This window comes from Micropterus salmoides, unplaced genomic scaffold (assembly GCF_014851395.1).
Source record: "Micropterus salmoides isolate LMB-PRFRI ecotype aquatic unplaced genomic scaffold, ASM1485139v1 Ms_hic_scaffold_8, whole genome shotgun sequence".
NCBI classification, from domain to species: domain Eukaryota; kingdom Metazoa; phylum Chordata; class Actinopteri; order Centrarchiformes; family Centrarchidae; genus Micropterus; species Micropterus salmoides.
Genome location: NW_024044570.1, coordinates 9,068,331 through 9,089,720, shown reverse-complemented (window position 1 = coordinate 9,089,720; position 21,390 = coordinate 9,068,331). Strand labels below are relative to the sequence as shown.

At 39.4% G+C, this 21,390-nt stretch overlaps 1 protein-coding gene across 1 annotated transcript; it reads right to left on the bottom strand.

Moving 5' to 3' along the window:
- Nucleotides 1-4,857: 4,857 nt before the first annotated feature.
- LOC119893713 (creatine kinase U-type, mitochondrial-like) lies at nt 4,858-21,359 on the bottom strand. The gene is made up of 9 exons (XM_038706039.1): nt 21,104-21,359; nt 17,611-17,809; nt 16,370-16,465; nt 15,072-15,293; nt 13,480-13,565; nt 9,432-9,555; nt 8,467-8,601; nt 7,399-7,524; nt 4,858-5,784 (listed from the first exon to the last, which is right to left on the bottom strand). The coding sequence occupies exons 1-9, from the start codon at nt 21,247-21,249 to the stop codon at nt 5,671-5,673; spliced, it is 1,248 nt and encodes a 415-aa protein (XP_038561967.1). The 5' UTR covers nt 21,250-21,359; the 3' UTR covers nt 4,858-5,670.
- Between the last annotated feature and the right edge of the window lie 31 nt (nt 21,360-21,390).

The following is a 21,390-nucleotide window of genomic DNA, read 5'->3' as shown; positions in this document are numbered from 1 at the left end:
GACCTAACTGATAAATATTATGTCCTTTCATAGGTATGTAAATCAACAGAACAGATTTTTCCATAGTGGACATTATGGGAGAGAAGTACACATGGTACCCAACTTATATTGGGTTTGGGACAATACCATAATGATGCAGATGAATGGATTTGCTATGCTCTTTGATTATCTGCCCCTTCAGCCAAACCCAGTTAGCTTTGGAAGTTGTACCTCCATAACCCAATAAAATGTGGAATCTGCCGTTGGATGAAAGCTAATAGAGATACAAGGCAGGCACATCCATACTCCTCAGCATAGAAAACGTCTCGTGATTTATTCTAGTTACTTTACCTTTCCATATGAATTGAGTCATTATTTATTTCTTTAAACCAATATTGATGGATTTGAAGGGGAATGGAGGATATGATGTAAGGCAATCTTGGGAGGACATTAATTTTCATCATATGTACCTTTACCCACAAAGATGACGATAATGGTCTCAAATAATCTCTAATGGTTCTTACTAAACCTGGACCATTGGATTTGACAAATGAATATATGTTATATCAGGATATCATATATACATACATAATGTATATATGATATTCTGATTCTGATTCTGATTCACTAACATAAATTCATTCCTTCAGGTTTCCAGACGAAATGGACAGAACCTAGATGATCAGAACAAGTCAAATAATTTACCCGAATAGCTTCACTTTTATTTTACCAATTTATGTTATATCCTGAAAATAATCTAAATGATTTGAATATCTCTATAGGTAACTAGAATATCATCAGCGTAGAAATTTATTTTGAACTTATGTCCGCCCACTGATATACCCATTATTTCTGGATTTTCATGAATAGCACAGGCTAATGGCTCAAGGGCTAAAACAAAGGGGATATTGGGCACGCCTGCTGTGTCCCCCAGTATAGATGGAAAGGGTCAGAAAGAATGTTGTTGCTTCTGAGGAGACTGGTTTATGGTACAGTACTAGACAGGAAATCTGAATTTTGATAAAATGTGAAATAAATATGGCCCTTCTATCCTGTCAATGGCTTTCTCGACACAATGAAATTGCAATTTCTGGTTGCTGAAGAGAGCTGGCTTAAACATTACCTGAAACTGCCTCCTCCTGTCATTAGCTGACTGATGCCCAGCTATAAATGGACTTTTGCAGACACTTCACATTCGTTGTTTAGGAGTCTTAATCAGTGACATTCACTGATCTTCTATCATGTCACCATATAACTTGGAGACAACTCATCCAGAAAGAATGTTTAAAATTTGAGAGTGAGTCAACACCAGGGGTCGTACCCGATGAAAGATATTTTATAGCAGACTCACTTTCATTAGGTATAACATCTCTAATTCATCTTTCTCAGTTCCATTCAGAACTCAAACTCATTGCTGCTCTAGTAAGCAAAAGTCTGCCCCACTAGTTCTGGTACGGTAGTTCCTCCATCCTTCAAAGCCTGCATTGGTCAAATTTAACTTTATTCACACTGATTATATTTTCAGATCTTCTTTCTGGCACATTGGCAGAACTACTGGCGACCACTTTTAGGTCAAGCTCCTAAGTTCATATATATATATATATATATATATATATATATATATAGAGTCTTCTTAAACTAAGCATATCCTTGATTCAGATGTCAGAGGAAAGGGCAAACACACTGATCACTTTGCTGATCTGCAGGTTTCCACAGTCTTTGTGCTTGTGGAAAAACTAAGCCCCCAGAATTTAGTGTGCTGGAGGCATGTTTCTTAGGAATTAATTCTCATTACTCAACACTTGTTTTCTGTTGGCTCTATATCTGTTCATTTTCCTTGATCCACTGACCGCCTGAGACACTCTGTGTCAAAATGATTGTCTTCTCTGTTGCTGTTTTGCCACTGTAACAGGAGATTATTGTGAAGGTGAAGCACATACTAAACAACAGGTAAGCAAACTTATATACTACCTTCATTACAGCAACAAACAGATGGATAGATGACGATAAACAAACACAATCAGTGTCTATTTTGTCCATTATTGTTCAAGTTTATAGTTGTGCTCAGATGGTGCATAGTTTTAAATAAAATTGTGATTAATCAGAATCACCACAAAGTAAATGTTACGCAGAAGATCTGGGGTCGGTACATACTTAAGGCACAGAGAGTGGGAGGAGGGAGGGGCCCAACAGCAAGTTTTTGCCCCATGACCCACTAACAGGTTAATCTGGATTTGATTATGAGACAACTATGTAGGGGACCATGTTTCTTTAATTTCTTGTAATGCTATTATATGCTGGACAAACTTTCACTTTTTAAAATGATTTTGTTATTGGTGTGAAAATCATGCTGCAAAACATTTGGTGGGCATAAACAATTTAAATGTATGCAATAATCACTTAGGCTTCATATTCATTAACATTTTTATAAAGCTGCAGTTATATTACCAAGCCAGCAGAGGTAGCTCTCTGACAGCACACAGTGCTTGTCCCGCACTGTATGCAATCCTCTGTCCATATTTTAAAAATGTATATTCCATCACTGTTACATAAAAGCACACCAGTCATACAACACCTCAGTAGATGCAATGTAAATAAGTTTTACTTTAAAGGTCATAGACTTTATAGTTCTCAGACACCTTCTATTTTTGTTTGTTTGTAATAATACAGTTTTATAAGACATACTCAGTTACTATCCCAACCTGTACATTTACATGCTACTCTCATACCCAGTTCGGTGTCCCAAAATCAAGAGTGTCAAGTCTGATACTTGCAAAGCTCATATATCCCTCTATGTAACCTGTTTAACTGTCTCTGAAAATATTTCCTTTTGAGTTGAGACCTTCATCAGCTTTTCAATAAATGCATGTTTCTCCTCTCCTGAATGCAGTTGTAGTTACTAGTTAACCCAAAAAAAGTGTAAATGTCAAAGTAATTCGAACTGACATGTACCCATATTTCTTCAAAGTACTTTGCAATATTCGAAGAGGACAGTTAGAATAGTGACAAGGTTGAAAATCTAAGAGACATGAAAAGTAATGAAAGTTAGATGGACTAAAATCAGCAGAATGTCTATTGTGCCCACCTTTTTTGAAAAAACACAGAACACGTGACACTATTTAAAATCTTTCTGATGTTATTTCACAATATAATAAATCATCTTCACTCATGCAGATGAGAAAAGGAAAATAGACAGTTCATCAGGTTGTGCAAAATGTGGTGTACATCAAGAATATAGATAAGTAATATTTGACCATATAGTGATATGGAGTCTTTATAGTGCATTCAGTATGCATTTTTTGCCTGCCCTGTTTTGCCTGCCCTTGGTACAGTACAGTACAACCCCCCCACATTCTTCAATTTCAGTGTTTTCTTGCTTGGATTAAAAGTTTACATGATTATTTATGCACTGATGGACTTTCCTGACTTTCAATCCAAATAAAGCTCCACTATATGGCTACAAAACGTGGTTTTCAGTGTGGGAAGTAATCATTCCTTGATTATTATAAACCTTGCTTTCTAAACAGTTTCTTTCCCCTCATCTCTGTGGCTCAGACTTGCAGATCTACAGACGACTGGTGAGCTGTGCTAATCCTTTAAGGCAGCACTGCTTTTCTTCCAGACCAGCCACCGTTTACTGTAAACTTACAGCTGAGATGGGAATGGCAGAATTAGAGGAACATAATAATAGGGACTAAGTGAGGTTAGAGGATCCGCTTGAGTTATTTTTATTTCAATCGGGAGAAGACGAGCTGACTGTCAGTGTCAGTGGAGCTGTGATGAAAGTGTGTGAAGTGTACAAAAACAGGATTGCACTTAACTTGTAAAACATCTGTGCTGTTTCAAGGTCACCGATAGGACACTCATTTGCATCTCAACATATATCGCCTATACACTGTAGGCTAAAACATTTTATCATCATTAAATCAATATTTTATCACACTAAACAGTCTAGGAACCTGTGTTTTGTGTGTGTGTGTGTGTGTGGCTGTGCGCTCTGCAGCACTCATCTGCACTGTAGATTTCTTTTCTGTTACCCACAAAGCCCCGTCCCTCAGAAATCAGAACCCCCATTGCCTCTTTTAAATAGGTTGCCACAGCAACCCGCTTGGCTCCTCAGTCATATCTGGAACAAGGAGGAGCGAAAAGGAGAGGTCCGCAGCATTATGCTTGTGACGTGCACTGAGTGCTATGGGAGATAGCGAGGGAGGGAGGAGGAGAATGTATGTGTGTATTCAGGACATCAGAAGCTTCCTTCAAATCCTCGTGGAGAGAGAAAAAGATTGCTCCCGCCTCGCAACACCAACACTCGACGTCTCAGCTGCGTCTCATCAGAACACTGAACGCCTTGTTGTCCTCTCAGCATCCAGACCAAAACACTGGAAAATTTGTTGCCCGTTTCATCACTGGAGACAATAAAAATGTGTTCATGCACAACGGGACAAAGCTCGTGATACATACTTGCTGCACTGCAGAGAAAATGCTGGCATCTTTGCACTTGCCTCCAAATAAAAGACACATTTATAGGTTCATATTCATTCTCAAGTGCAGGTGAGGCTGCACACAATTCATTTAGCATTTATTTGCTGTGGTAGTGCTCAACATGTGTTCAACATGTATTTACTGCACAATGCTGTCTTGTGTTGCATTATATTGTTAATCTACTGGAAAACTATTCAAGCATAATACAGTTTTGTTATGCCTCTGACTGAACATTGTCACATGACACAATGCAACCACGCTGATCGCAATCACGCTCCTCAAGCTTGGTTACCATGGTTATATAAAGCTTGGGCTTCATGCTCTGGCAAAATCCTCTTGGATACCAAAGAATTAATCTTTGTTCTGTCAACAAATGAGAGACAGAGGAGGAAGAGATACTGTTAAACAGAGGATTTCTTTAATAAAAGACATTAATATGTGACATTCAGTGATGAGCTGGAATGATATTGCTTCAGTATCTTACAGTACAGAACCCAGCCTGGCCAGTGTATGTAATAACATTACATTTTGACACCAGTGTGTCATCAAACATACAAATCTTCTGGAGAACATATGTCTCTTCAGCTTTAAGCTGTTATACTACATTCAAATCCACTCAAAATGGTAAAAAGAAACCGAGTACACAAAATCTTCAATGGAAAGTATAGCACAAATGGATGGACTTTACAAGCAACGCATAGTAGGAATGACCAATCAACACACAGGAATGAGGGGAAGAGACAGGCTGAGCACAGGACATGCGGCAGGAAGGGACTGAGGCAGGGTAAAGCCAGGTTTAGTGGGCTGGGGAGTGCTTTGGGAGCAGAGCCATAAATACTGTTTGGCCATGCAGAGAAAGGCAGACTGGTGTCCATCTTTGTTCTGTTACAACAGCCTACAGTTTGTGCATCCTTCATTAATCTCTCTGCCATTTTAGAGCCAGGTTTGAAGTTTGAAGATAAAAACCCTTCAAATGCATCTGAAACCACACTTAAGCTCAATGGGACTCCAGCCAGATAGCTGCGCATAATATATGTAGATTATATTATAGAGAGGTATACTGGGAGGGCAGGGAGGGGGTGATTAAATAAGTAGTGGTAATAAATGCGTCGATGACATAGATATTTATAATATCTATGGGCACAGAGCAGAGTGTTTGTGCATGTGTGTGTGCCCAGAGGTTTGTATGGTGAGGTCAGGGATCAGTGTCTACTTGAACTGCTTAAGGGGTGGGGGCACCTTGATGTCCTGTTTTTTCTCCAGTCTCTTCTCACACTCAACTAGGTAGTTGATGCCATCAATCACTGTCTGCACCAGCTGGACCTGAGGGAGGGACACATCAACATTTTAGTGCTTTTTATCATCTTTTTTTCTAAGAAGATATCAGCAGAACATTAAAGTTCCCCTTCCACTCAAAAATGTGTTTTCCTTTTTGTCACTTCACTTGGATGTTTGGCCGTCACTGTGCAGAATGATGTGTGTGCAGAGTTTGACACTATGAGAAAAAAATGTATCTAGTAAAGGAGTAAAGTTTGTCTGTGCTCAACCTTACGGTAAATCTCAGGTTAAGATGTACAGATATTTCTGTTCTAAAACTAGTTTGGACAGATATTTGTATGTATTGCAACATGTCTGGAGGTTATCTTTCATATTTTATATATGGTTTCCAATACCATCTTTTAGTCCTAATTAAGGGTACAGGTAGCAGTGCTTTTTCCAAATATGGTGACAGTGACTACAGACACAGAGTAGTCTGCAGCCCTGACATTTGCAAACCCCTTACTACCAATAAACACAAACAGACTGCACTCTAAACCGAGCTGTGAGACGGCATTAACTAGAGGTCAGTAAGCTCACTGAGGAATGCCTCCTCCAAACTAGTCAAAAGAAAAGCCCCCCTCCAAAACAGACGCTTGCAACGACATCTGTGTTAGACGTAGAACATAAAATCTTATGTCATTAACTAACAATTTTTTCATATCCAGATTTAGAAAGTAGCTTACATATTATTCAGATAATGCAACAATGATTTGTGAATTTGTGAATAACAATAAAAAAAACAGTATATCTTAAAAACAAGTGGCTTGAGATAGATAGTACGTTTTCGAGAACCATATTTACTAAGCAATTTAATTTAAGGTGAAAACTGAGTTAAAATTTTTTGCACATCCAGGATACTGGATTTGCTCTGATTGGCTACAAGAGGAATAACTTCTTATAACTGTGCTGCCGCCCTTTTCTCCAGCTGTCTCCACTTCGCCTATTCCCCCATATATTAACTTATTGACTCCACCCTCACAGTGCTCCTTGTCTGAGTGCTCATCGGTCGATGGAGGACCAAACGGCACTGAACAGCCCTGCTCTCAAAATACTTACAACATAAGTGGCTGTTGGAGTCAGACGGTTGAAAAGCTCCACTTCCAACACATAAAGCCCCTCATGTCAAATTCCTAGAATCTTTTTTTTACAGAAGCAATGAGCAATATGTGTTGTGCTAATGACAAAAAGTCCCTTATGTAACAGCACACCTTGTACACTCCATCCAGAAACAATGAAAAACCTTATTCCCTCTCTTTATGTAATCAGCACCACACGCAACAATAGAGAACAGCGCCATTGTACTGTGTCATGACAAACTACATGTAAAGACTGGACCAGACTATTCCTCACTTCTTCCTCCTCTCCCTTTTTAGAATTGTGAAAAGTAGCTTTAGAGGGTTGTTGCTTTTGGTCTGACACTTTTGTATCTATGATATGTCTTCACACATTCACACCTGAGAGACAACCACAGGCATGTACGTTTAGCTAATAAGCAACTCCGGTGGAGCAGTTTGGCAGGTGAGTGCTTTGTTCTGTTGATGACAGGTAGGCAATTTCTCACATCCATAATCTTTACTCAGCCCCCATCTCTGTGCATTTCTACATAGGTTTCCCTACCTCAGACTGTCCCAGGCGGTCCAGGTTGGAGATGTCAAACACACCACCTACAGCAGCGGTGTCCACACCACCTGTCCCTCGCTTCTGCAGACGCAGGTTGCTCAGGATCTTACTGAAGCGGGGATCCTTGGGGTTGGGGGAGAGGAGTTATTCTATACAGTTTCAAAGCACCATATCCCTTAATGTGCAAAAATATATATGATTTAAATTTTTTTTTAACTTTTACCACCAACATTTAACAAATAAGAATCTTTTTCCAGGTGAACATGATCAACAAAAGTTTTGAAAATGTTATTTGGAAGTTCATCATTTAACTTCAGTAAAACAGATGCCATGAAAAAATAGCCTATTTGGAATTTTACATACACATAGCAAGTCTTATAGTTGACACGCATGTGGGTGCAAAAACAAAATAGAACAGACTGAGAAGACAAGAAAATGTTATGCTTTTTGATGCCTTAACTTTTATAACTTAAAAGTTAATAACTTAGATAGTTTCAGCTCATTGTGTGACAAATAGTATTCATAGTTTTCAGTCACGTGACATGCGCGGTGACCTGGAGGACAAAACAACAGACCAACATAGCGGCTCACACCGCGACTCCCCCATGAAGACGCTGCAAAAGCCGTCAAATTTTATTTGGATCACTTTTAACTAAAAAGATAGATATGAACACAAACTGCAAGTGTTGGGCATATCCAATCCATATACATTACAGTATCTGCTGCCGCATTTCTACCGTTAAAAACTGCCAGGTTCCTGCAACCGCTCGACTGCGATATGTTTACGTTTACTTTGTGGGGAATCCCTCACCTTACACAGCCCAGGCTTGTCTCCTCCTCGATTAGTGCATTCGAAAGCACAACAACCATCCAGCAGTTACAGCAACTCAAAGTAACAGTGTTTAACTTGCTTATTGGTTGGCAGGCAGAGGGAAATAACGTCTTTTTTGCCCTCCATGGGAGCGCTTTCCTTTGAATGTGACATCATGTGAAAACTATTAATAGCAACAGAAATGATGCCCCATTATTAAGTATGTCAAATCATTTACTTTGCATTTGTGTTACCTTGCTCATCAGGGGAAGTTTGACGTGGACCCCGGCCCTGAGCCCTGTGCCCAGGTTGGAGGGGCAGGTGAGGATGTAACCAAGTTTCTCGTTCCACATGAACTCCCAGCCTTTCTCCTGGATCAGACGCTCGACCTTTTAGAGAGAGAGAGAATCAGTCACAAGTTGTGACTGGTTGTGACTCACAACACAAAGAGTGTGTTTTATTCATACATTCGCTGACTTTTGTTACGTTTGATGGATGTGTACATACTGTTCATACACAGTGAATTGTTAGTAGTTGTTGATTTTTCATTTTTCAAAGCTAACAAGTAAAGAATGAAGAGTTGTTGAGTTGTAAGACTGTTAAATGAACTCCGGTGGGAGTGGACCGACACAGTTGACGCTGATGTAGTTTTGTTACACCCTCAGTGTGCAGTCCCAGATGTTGCAAGGCTTGTCCTTTGCTCTGTCTATAATGGGGAACTTGGACTGCTTGAATAAATAATTTATGTTTGCATAGCCATGTTTGGACAGTGTGTTTTTGTGCGTCTGTCTGCAGGCTTTATTTTCATGGCAGTGCAAAGACCAGTACTGTAAGCAATATATGTTTTTATGCTGTATTAATGCCCACCCCCTTAGCTTATTAAATCCCTATAGCCATCTGATGGCCACAGGACAGATATGTCTGTTACAGCTGCTTGACGAATTCACAATGGTCCACTATGATTCAGTGACTTGGTTGAATCATGCACAATTAACACCAGACTGCTGCAAAATAACCACATAGATGTTCTTCTGTGTGCATCAAACTGATCAGTGATTTCTGTATACTCCTTGTTTATGTGTGGCATCCTGAGATCCAGTGGAAACATACATACCAGAGTGAAACATCTTAAAACAATTCAACTTGCAGTCTGCTGTTTCTCAATCCCAGCCTCTCTCTCATCTCAACAATCCACATACACATACAAACACAGCCTTACCTCCTTGAGGCCTCTGCAGAACCTATCAAAGACTCTCTTCATGTTCCCTCCCTTCTCCATGGAAATGACCCTGGTGTGATCCTCCTCATTGATCCAAATAAGGAATGTCTTCTCGTCATTGTGCCTGCACACAGAGAAGTTATATTGAGTTACGCAGTATTGATCAATGAGGATTAAGGTAATTTGTCCTCTGCATTTCCCCGAGGAGCAGTGGACAGACACAGTGCAGTAATTTATTCTGTTGCAGTAACCAGTAAACTTGAACCCAGAGCTGGGTTTTGTTCACCTTATCAACAACGTCAGTGAATTTACAGATTCCAAAGATGAATCTATGGTTGTCATATATAAATCACTATTTGAATCTTATATTGGTGAGTAAAGAGGAGGCCATCAACCATCAGTCACTGAGGATAATGCTTGTTTCTGCCGCAGGTCATTGATGGTTGTGTTTTTAAGTGACCCGCAAGGCTGCATTGTGCTTACAAGGCCTTGTAATACGGTACTGATTTATGACATACTTCAAAGAAACTAGACACCTCATGAAATGTAATGCAAAGTAAAAACTGTTGGATAGAAATCTCACAACTCATGAATATCAGTTGTCAGAACAGAACAGTTCATTGAATTTCTGGAAAAGTACAAGAAAGGCATTCTTTTCTCTGACATTTTAATTTCTAAAAATAAAAAAGGTGTGCAGAAAGTGGTGTATTGACCACTGAGTGTCAGTAGGTTTGTCTGTTCATTGGTCCTACAGATCTCAACAACTTTTGGATGGATTAAAAGGTATTTATGATCTTCAGAGTATGAATCATAGTCCTCTTAGCAATTAAAAAATATCACTTGTTGCACACTTTATAACATTTATTCAAACAACACATAACATTTATTTAATCAGGTAAGACCCATTGAGATTAAGATCTCATTTTCAGGCCTGATCTACATATATAGTACATATAAATGAACTCAAGCAAGATACAGATGGCAAGATACTGCAAAAACGAATGAAAAAATTAAATCCCCATGATTTCTGCTGTAAATATTCATGGTATGCAGTATAAAAATCTGAAAAGCAAGTAGTCATAATCCCCAGAGGAAACATCCATTGGATTCTGATGACCCAATGACCCCCTCCTAACACCAATGTCAGAGAAAACTGTCAGCTTTTTACTAAATTCACACAGCCACTGTCAGCATCTACAGAGGCTTTCCGTCCATACTGACCTACTTTAACAAGATTTAATCAGGTAATGGATTAGTTAGACAGCCAGTTAGGTTGTAGAAGGGAGATGGGGAGTTAGGAGGGAGACATTTAGTAGTGTGGGATACTTGAACGACAGAGACAAAGAACACGAGGGAGGAGAGAAACAAAAGAGAGTACGTGGGGGCTATGCAAAAATGAGAGAAAGTAGAGCAGAACATAATGGGCAGAGACAAAAATGAGAGAATAGAGGGACAGAGTGAGCCAAAGAGGGAAAGAGAAAGCTGAACCTGAAAGAGGAGAAGATAGAGAGATAAAGTGAAGGTGAATTATTAAGGAGAGGCTGGCCAATACAGCTGACAGAGGGAAAGAGGAGGGAGGCTGGTGATTGATTTTGGTTGGCTAACTCTGTGCATTGGGCTATTCCTGGGTACATGCCGAAACTCAATGCTGAGAGTGCATTGTCTGCATTGCTAATACACTTCCACCACTGCTCAGCAACGAGGAGATGACATTACTGGTGCAACAGTGCCAGGGTAGACATTAGTGGGAAAGCTCATAAAATGCACGTTAATTCAAGAAACGTAATCACAATCCCAGAAATCAGACAAAAATTGGCATCAAATACCCTCTGTCTCAGGTTACTGAACATGTTGCTCCTGTAAATACACAAGAGCTATATAGACGACAAACAGCCCCTTGGAGAAAATGAGGATGCTACATTACAATTTCTTTACAAGAACGTCTCAGGTTTGTCCTCAACTTTACATCAATGCACTACAGGATTTCACTGTGTAATTGCTCATCTATTCATTTTAGTGGACCACTAAAATTATGAATCCTTCCTAGTTTTTTGACATCTCCTTGAAGACTGACCACCTCAAATGACAATCCCAAGTTTGACATGGAAAAACACATTGGCATTGATCCACAAAATGTAGGATGGGTACTAGTCATGATTCAGAGAGAATGATCTGACCTTAAGTTGAATGCTGGTTCAAAAAGAATTCCAATTTTTGTTTTGTTTGACACTGCTGTTCATCTTTGAATTCAAAGGCTTCAAGATTCAGTTGGTCTGTTTTTTCTTACAGGATAGGAGATATGTTTCCATTCGAAATTTTACATCTGAAATGTCCAAGGTAAATCCTGGGACATTTAATTACTGTACTGACAACATCAATTACTAGAGGTCCAGCTTTAAAAATGTACAGATAATTTAGTAGGTCGTAAAAAACAGACAGGAAATGCATTGACAATAAAAATCACTGTATTTTAAACTGTATGCTTAAAGTCAATTGTGTTTATTTGTAATAAAATGCACTACTAAATGCAAAATATACAGCTCTGGAATAAAAAAAGAGACCACTGCAAAATGATCAGTTTCTCTGGTTTTACTATTTATAGATATGTGTTTGATTAAAATAAACAGTTTTGTTTTATTCTACAAACATTCTGAAATTTCTTCCGAATTCCAAATAAAAATGTTGTCATTTAGATTATTTATTTGAAGAAAATAAAGATGCATTGTTTTCAGACCTCAAAAAATGCAAACAAACAAGTTTGAAATTAATATTTGGTGGAATAACCCTGATTTTTAATAACAGCTTTCATGCATCTTGGCACGCTCTCCACCAGTGTTTTACATGGCTGTTGGGTGACGTTATGCCACTCCTGGCGCAAAACTTCAAGTAGCTCAGCTTTGTTGGATGGCTTGTGACCATCCATCCTCCTCTTGATCAAATTCCAAAGGTTTTCAATGGGATTTTGGGCTGGAGATTGGGCTGGCCATGACAGGGTCTTGATCTGGTGGTCGTCCATCCACACCTTGATTGACCTGGCTGTGTGGTAAGGAGCATTGTCCTGCTGGAAAAACCAATCCTCAGAGTTGGGGAATATTGTCAGAGCAAAAGAAATCAGGTTTTCTTCCAGGATAACCTTGTACAATGCTTGATTCATCTGTTCTTCACAAAGACAAATCTGCCCAATTCCAGCCTTGCTGAAGCACGCTCCGATCATCACCAATCCTCCACCACATTTAACAGTGGGTGGCAGACACTGTGGCTTGTAGGCTTCTCCAGGTTTCCGTCTAACCATTAGATGACCAGGTGTTGGGCAAAGCTGAAAATTGGACTCATCAGAGAAGATGACATTACTCCAGTCCTCTACGGACCAATCCTTAAGGTCTTTTGCAAACTTTAGCCTGTCTTGTCTTTGCTTCTCATTGATGAAGGGCTTTTTTCTAGCTTTGCATGACTTCAGACGAGCCCCTAAGAGCCTGTTTCGAACAGTCCTTGCCGTGACTTCACCCAGCTGATGTTTGCCATCCTTTTTGTAAATCACTTGATGTCATCCTATGGTTTTTGAGTGACATTGGAATGAGTTGGCAATCAGTGGATAATCGTTTTCGCCCTCTGCCAGTCTGTAGTTTTGTTGTCCTCAATGTTTGTTGCTTGATCTTTTTCTTATGAACTGCTTTCAACTCTTTTCGCATGTTCAATTGTTACTTTTTTTGTTCAGATTATCTTTGAGGTACTACTAGCACTGTTTTTGCCATCCAGCTCGTCCTATTGCAAGAGGATAGTGATGACCACAGCTGTGGTTTTTATACTTTTTCTTGTGAAATAGAATTTGGCTCAGGTGATCACTTAATCAGTACCTCATTATGTAGAATGAGGTGTGCCTGTGTTGGAATTTAACAGCCACTGGAATGAATGGCTACCATACATGTAGAGATACTGATTTAAGACAAATATGGACTCTTAATTTTTTCCAGAGCTGTATTTCGCCCTGACTTGTGTTGTGCCATGAATAAAGAATTTTAGTCAATAATCAACTTGTATCATCACTTACCAGATCCCACGGGCATCTGGCCAGTCACGAGCCATGCCTGCACAGGTCAGGAGGGGTGACACAGGCTTATCAAACAGGAAGTGGTCCTAGTGTTAATACAGAGAACAGACATTTTATACTCAAAGTAGAACAATGGCTATGACTGAAGCAGGGGAAACTTAGATTGGACAGTATTGTCACAGTGAGGCAGAAACAAGGGTGTAGATGTGAGAATTCAATAATCTGGTCAATCTTGCTCATTGTGGGTAGGAAAAAAATGCCACGGCAGTCGCGGCCTACACCCACTTCTGATTACATATGATGAAGTTTTCTGCTCCTTGCAGCAAGTTGAAACCACATCCACAGTAGGCTAAACATCTTTACCTTGAGTGAATATATGTTCTATCACATTGGGAATCAGATCCATACACTAGGCATTACTATGACGTTGCAGATTGCTGTTGTGTAGACACCAAAGTATTCTAGCAGATCCAATGACTGTGTTTAAGTGACTGATTATAAGATGGATATGTGTAATTTATACAATTGTTATACAACAGAGTTTAGTGACATGAAATAGTTCTGATCTGGTCTTATATTTTACTAGAAATTTAGTTCTGAAATTGGTCCAGTATTTAGTGAGTGCGTCCACAAGTACGTCCACTAAAGAGCTTGTTTTGCCACTGACATGCTCATAGTTATTATAAGTGTCTGACAACATTATTGAAAGGCTCCCTACATAAATAGGCCCTTTTTAAAGAGTAAGATCCTTTTTGTTTAACCACTCTCATCAAAGCCACCAGACTCCCTTGACAATTTTTTTTTACCTCTCTGGTCTGCCACTTCCTCAGTTGGTTAGTTTGTGATTTTGTTTGACTTTGGTGTTTTTAACCCTTTAAAACACTAGTAACACAAACAAACAAAATCAACAAAGTGATACAATAATACAAACAAACAGACTGAGGCAGGGGTAGACCAGCAACTCTCTTGTTCTGCGAGGTAAATTGCTGTTTTTATCAATGGAGTCTGGTGGCTTACTCTTTAAAAAGGCATGTGTCTACAGGGATCCTTTCCACAATGTTGTCAAACACTTATAATAACAATCTGAGCCTTACAGTGGCAAAAACAAGCACTTTAGTGGACTTACTTTGACGGGACGCAATTTCCCCTTTCTCATGCACTCGCTCAGTACTGTACCAGTTTCAAAAATGTTGTCCCAATTAGTCACATAGACACAAAAACATGGGAAAATAAGGTCTAATTTGAAAAATACAGTTTCCCTTTAAGACAATCGACCTTTGTGAAAATATTCTGTTTCTACAAAAACACAAACCAAGCTCTTGATCATCCAAGGCTAAATACCCATATACCAATATAGCCATTATGGATATGATGCTTTGGCCTGAATTTATCTTTTTTTTTTAATCATTTACACTGTATGAATTTAGTGAGCCGCTTTAATAAACAGAACCTCTGTCTTTTCTTTTTTTAAACTGCAGGAAATACGGTACTTTCTTGTGACATGTAAAAAACAATAAAAAGTGCTTCAAAGTGTCCATCAATAATGTACAACATCTTCATATGCAAACATGCAGCATTTCTGCATTACTCACATCAATGAGCTGTTGCTGTTCCGCTTCTGTCATTTGGGTGAGACTGTAGTACCTCCCAGTCAGGTCATCCTTCAGACCGGCGAGGGCGTCCACCACCACCCTCTCCACCTCCCTGCGCTCTGCCCGAGTGCAGGCGGGGGGCAGGCTCAGCCCTCGGATACTGCGGCCTGTTCTCACTCTGGACGACAGCACATAACGCTCGTCAAATTGACCCGAATGGATCTGAAACAAAGGTAGGGAAATATTTCTACATATGTTTTGCACATTATATTACACAGTAAGTGTTCTACATTCAATGTATAATTATATCTCTGATTTCACTTTTACTTGAGTTAAATGTCAGATGTTTCCTGCTGAGAGCCATTGAAAAAAAGCCTGGTGAAAAAGACATGGGATAAAGGAAAGAGGAAGAAGATGTTGTTATGCCAGGCACACTTTTCCATTCCCCAGGAAGCCACCGATGGGGCTGGGACCTCATTATTTCTAGAAACCTGGCTGAGGCCCTGCTTGCATAGATGCAGCTACCAAGGTAGCCAGTCAACTTGCCTGCTAGCATTACATCCTTTGTCTATTGCAAGTGTGTGTGTGTAATGATGTGTTATTCCTGTGTGTGTCAGTACAAGCTATAGCGTAAAACTGTGTGTGCCATATTTATACATGTCAGAAAAGTATACATATTTCTGCATTGTCACCCACCAATTTTGTAGCTTTGCTGTTCCCAAGTTATAGTGAGGAAAGGTAGTATTTGTTCAACTCGAATCAATATTGTAAATAGAGATAATCAGCATTGGCTGACGCCTGCACTTATAAGGCTGACATCTGCGTGCAGCCCTGTCAGTGTGGATGCTGTGGAACGATGTTAGCGCTCCCCCTTAAGGGTTTTGGGAAGCTGGTGAAAAATTTAGTTCCGAGCCCTAAATTCTCAGTCACGTCTTTTCAAAATGCTAACACGTTTTTCCCATCCTAAATGACAGCAAATCTAATCTAAAAACTATATACTGTAGAGAATAATGCATGTATAAAAATTCCATTAAAACAACACATTACAAGAATGTATATTAGATTTTACTCTACGTGGAATAATGACTTTCTTTGTTTTGAGATCTGCGTTATAAATCTGCTATTGGACACCTTGCTCTCTAAATATCAGCATCGTCATTGCCATTGAAAAACCCATATGGGTCGACCACTACGTATACTAAGTATAATAGCTCTTAATTTTCAGCAATTCACCAGCCTGCAGAGTGAAACAATCTATCTGACAAGAAGCAGCTCTGTGTTGTCAGTGAGAGTGTTACCTTGCTAGAGTCCAGGTCTGTGGGGTGTTTCATGGTGTCAGGGTCATAGCCGTTGTGCCTCTCTTTGATTATAGGGTTGAGCAGTTCTCCAAATACCTGAAACAGACCCCAGAATATAAAAATATAATATTTATTATATAATAATGTAAAAAAATAACACTTTGTTTGCATTCATTTGTACACTTCGATCTCAGTTCAAAACAGATGCTTGACAGAAGGCACAGGTTTTTTGGTGATATGCGATTAATCAAGCAGAGGCCGTCTGTTTTTACTGGCATTTCAGCAGGGTGCCAGTAAAAACAGACTGTATGACTTAAATCTCATGACACTGCTTCGTTATAGCTTTAACAGGCTACATCTCATACATACATACATACATACATATCAAATCTGTTCATCTCTTTATCTACATGTGGTTGATTGGATAGATAGAAGAACTATAAATAGAACTATTAAGCAATGAATAAAGACCTTTACATGGATATAGAATATCATAGTCAATAGAATATAGGCCAGTACCTCCTCCACTTCTGCCTACTTACAGCTGTAGTAATACCACACCCATATGACATTATAAAAACACCCACACATGTATAAAGAAGGGAGTAACGGTGAATCATATATTGCATAACATTTTCCATTTACATTGTTTGGCAACATTAGCTAGAATTTTTCAAACAAAATAAATGAGATAGCAGTCAAAAAAACACTTAACATGGTCACAAACTTTTATTTGATTAAAAATGTCCTGTAATGCACTTGGATGCGTTTAGGAGTGACCTATCCTTTATTGAGCTCTGACCTGCGTCTGACCTCCCATTGATCAGATAAAAAAAATATACTGACTACTGTAAGAAGTCCTGGATATTTTTGTGGTCTCCAAAGGAAGTGCACGATTAAAACCGAAATCTAGTTAGACCCTCACTATAGATAGATACTTAGACATCCCAAAAGAGGTGTCCTAGCCTAAAACTCTCACTCTCCTGTCCTGTAATACTCCTTCCTCTGAAGCAAGGGAGGGAGGATGGGTGTAGTTGCTAAAAGGCAAATTTCCCAACCATTTCTGATAACTATGTTGAAATTGTCTTGAAAATCATAGGACATTCAACTGCTGACCTGGGGAGGCTGTGGTCAGCCATGACTATTGTACAATAAACACGGAGTATGTGTCAGCACCTTCATTTCACCCAACAGTGAGGATCGTGCACGTGTGTGTTTGAAAAGGCACAGTGATGTCTGACCTCGTAGGACTCCTCGTCTCCTGCCACCATGCCAACAGTCTTGATGAAGGGGTGCCCAGGGTTGTCCACGCCTGTCTGGATGGCCTGGTCCAGCGTGTAACCGTTGGGAGTGGCCTTATCACACAGCTTGGCATAGATGGCAGGTGTCAGGTTACTTGCCATGCAGTTGTTGTGTTTGCGCAGGTCAGGGTACTCCGCACTGCACAAATACAAATGCAAGATAAGGTGTTGCTGCATTGATCTTTGAGAGAGATTAGCAGTGTGATCACAGGTTAACCATGGAGCTATGCCGTTGGTGCAGGTGCGGAGTGAGTGACTCACACAAAATCCCTTTCACATGGCACGTACACAAGTAAACTTGTGACCTTCTAGCTATAAGACACCTTGCTGTGAAAGACGTCTGCTAGTTTAGACATAGATGTTTTAGGACATATGGGGACATGAGGATGGTACCATGAGTCATATAGGCATTGAAAAAAATAACGTGACATACATTGAAGTGGCTAAGCTGAAAAATGAAAACTCCAATGAAATCATTGAGATGTTAAAAGTGTCATTGTTTTGATAAGCCTTTAGATGAATGTTTATATTGTAAAACAAAATGAAAAGAACCTGCTGTGAAAGCCTGGCTTTTATCCCAACAAAATACCTTCTTAAGGCCAAAGATGGAATTCAATTGGGTTTGGCATGACAAAGACTGAAACTGCAGAAGCAGAACAGACTAAGTAGCTTATGGCTTCCTGTTTCATGTCAACTGCCAAAATATAAGGAAGACCAAGACATTTAAATTTAAAATAATACAAGAACTGTGGAATTATAATTGTTCCCAATTTTAAAAAAAGCATTACTGATGACAGGATGGGTGTACATAAAGATATTTTTCATGGATGGACCCTGACAAAAGTCTGTTTTGCTTGGTTTATATGTTTAGGCTATACATTATCTGTTTCCCTTAATGGCAGGAAGAGACTTGGCTTCTTGAATCTAGTAACCAAAGGCACAATCTCTGAAGATGTTTATCATTTACATTTACTCATTTGGCAGACCCTTTTATCCAAAGCGACTGACATTTGAGGAACAAGATACGAGCATCAATATAGCACGAGATCTACAACTGACACACATACTAGTAAGGGCAGCAATAAATACTTAGTAAGAGCTAATAGCACATGTGGCATCAATGAGGTAAATACCTAGGACAGGAAGTAAGAGTTAACAAAAAAGTGCAATCAATACAAGAGAATTGTAAGGGGATAGAAGAAGAAGAGCACAGGAAGTGCATGTTAAAGGTTAGGAAGAAGTACTGCCTCGGAGACTGCAGCTCAACCAACTGAGCTATTCATCCGGACTATCTGGACTATTATCAGTGTAAGCACACTGTCTGCTATAACAATGTTTTCTTTTCTTTAATTATTAGTATTATATGTGACTTTCTTGCATGGCACCAGAAGAGATATGAAATGAGGGTGAGAAATGCAATAAAGGGAGCAGCTGGTGGTTGGTGTCCCAACTTCTAAGCCACGTAAGTAACGCTTAGGAAAACAGAATGTTTTCAAGGTGTGCCAGTCAGATTCAGACGAGTAAGATCACACTGAATGTGCTCAAACATTGTGCAACATGCATTGGTGTCTGTTTTCATCACAGGATTTAATAATGCTGCTTGTTCAGGGTCATTGTGCATTTTTGTCTTTTTTTGTCTAAAATGAAAAATAGATTATTTTAACCAATATTGCTGCAGAACTATCAATCAAAATGAAACCTGCTGAGACCATTGGCAATTGTAACAAATTTTACATTAACCTTCATAACTCACAGACTATTTGAGATAGACTAGTCATCTTTTGACACAAGAAACATACATATGTGCACTAATTAATAATACAACTGATATATTTTCACTAATCAGGACATGACTATAATATTGAATTAAATGCAAGAAGTCAGACTGTTACAATTGCCCCTGATGTTGCAGCCATAATAAAATCTTACATGCCCACTAGCCACACCTATATTAGGATAAGTTGTTTATGTTAATTTTTATTCAATAACTTAGTGATAAAATGCATGTAAGGTTAAATTTGCAGTCATCTAAACTTTATACAGCAGAAGAAAAATACCATACATCCAAAAAGTTACTTTGATTCTTTGAAATCAGTATTTTGTTGAAAACGTCTGCTGTGGAGAAATTATCCTGCTCCTTTTTATATAATTGAGTGTGTTACAATTGCCCCAGGTCTCCCCTATGCTCTAACCCTATGTAGGATAACGTAATGATATTGTGATTTAAAATTATGGGCTATTCTCCCCATATCTTGACCATATCTTTAGATTTACATAGGCCAATATCACAAATCTGCCTCTCAAGGGGCTTTACAATCTGTACAGCATGTGACACCCTCTGTCTGAGACTCCTGATTTAGATAAGGGAAACCTCACCAGCATAAAGTCCACATATACAGCTGGTCTACTTTATCTTTGGCCAAACATTATACTCGTTTTAATGATTAAATGTTGGGCGTATCCCACTGGCAGGATTCAGATTATGATGTTTCCCTATCAGATAATGTTAATGGTGTCAATAAGACTTAATAAGAAAAATCACCAACGTTTGGTTTCTCTGACCAAAATGCCTTTATGGTAACACTTGGCGAGTAATCGATTATGTCTAACCTAAAGGCTCTCTGCTCTGTGTGCCCGGTGCATGGCCGCATTAAACACTCTGGTCTGAGATTTATGTCTGAGCGGCAGATAACGTTTAATAAATCGATATAAATGCACAGCTTTTTGATGCGGCGTGTCGTGGGCCACGTACGCACAACCCCCCAACCCCCCACGAAGCCTCGCCTTGTCTTTTATTCACACCCGTTTATTCTTTATTGTCCTCTGAGATCAGGCGCAGGAGACACAAATCTGCTTCATTCTGCAAGAAAAATGTACATTTGAGCAAACATGGCTCAAGTTTGACTAGTATGTGAAATTGAACCTATATGCTTCACAAATTTCCATAACGGGATAGACCTATGTTAGGTTAAATAGGCCTATGTATTTTCCCGAGAAGGTTTGTATAGTAGGCATATGCTTCGTTTCCTCCTGTGCCTTAATTTTTGTCACTATGATGAACAAAAAAAACATATTTCCCAAGGTTGCTCCCGCCCAAAAATCACACACAAAAATTATTAGCCTATAACCTACAATTTAGGCTACAGCAAGAGACCTGTGTCAGTAAAGGTGCTTTAACTAATCTAATACTAATAATCCTACTCTGTAAATTGCTGTGATATGATAGCCTATTTAATTTGTAGCCTATTTAATTTAATAATTAGGCCTATGAAGATCAAGGTTATTTAGGCTGTCGGGGTTGGTTAACATTTAAACCCACATTTTGAATAGTGAATAACATAATTATAAGATGTGCGTCGATGACGTGACAGCCTAGATGGATGTTTTAACTCAGGAACATAATGAAGCTCACAGGCCGGCGGGGTGACGTTACCTGGCGGGGTACCTCCTCCGTACAGGCACTCCGGCGCTGACATGCTCCCGGTGCAGCAGAAACCCAGCCGTTACTGAGCCCCCCACCACCGACAGGATCCCGATGCTCCGTTTGGAGGACAGGATTCTCGAGAAGCTGCTTGCCATTTTCGTTTTCTTTAGAGGTGTTTTGAAAAAAACGTAGTGTTTCCAGGTAGGGATGGACAGGTGGGTGGGAGAGTCGGTAGTGAAGCGCCACTGAGGGAATGATAACTGGGTGAACGATTTTACACGAGCGACGTCAAGGTG

Excerpts from the sequence above, each read along its gene's own strand:
- LOC119893713 (XM_038706039.1), bottom strand. The coding sequence starts at position 21,249 with ATGGCAAGCAGCTTCTCGAGAATCCTGTCCTCCAAACGGAGCATCGGG. Across the intron at positions 16,466-17,610 it reads GAGACGAGGAGTCCTACGAG|GTATTTGGAGAACTGCTCAA; the intron begins GTCAGACATCAC and ends GGTCTGTTTCAG. Across the intron at positions 15,294-16,369 it reads CAGACCTGGACTCTAGCAAG|ATCCATTCGGGTCAATTTGA; the intron begins GTAACACTCTCA and ends CCTTTGTTTCAG.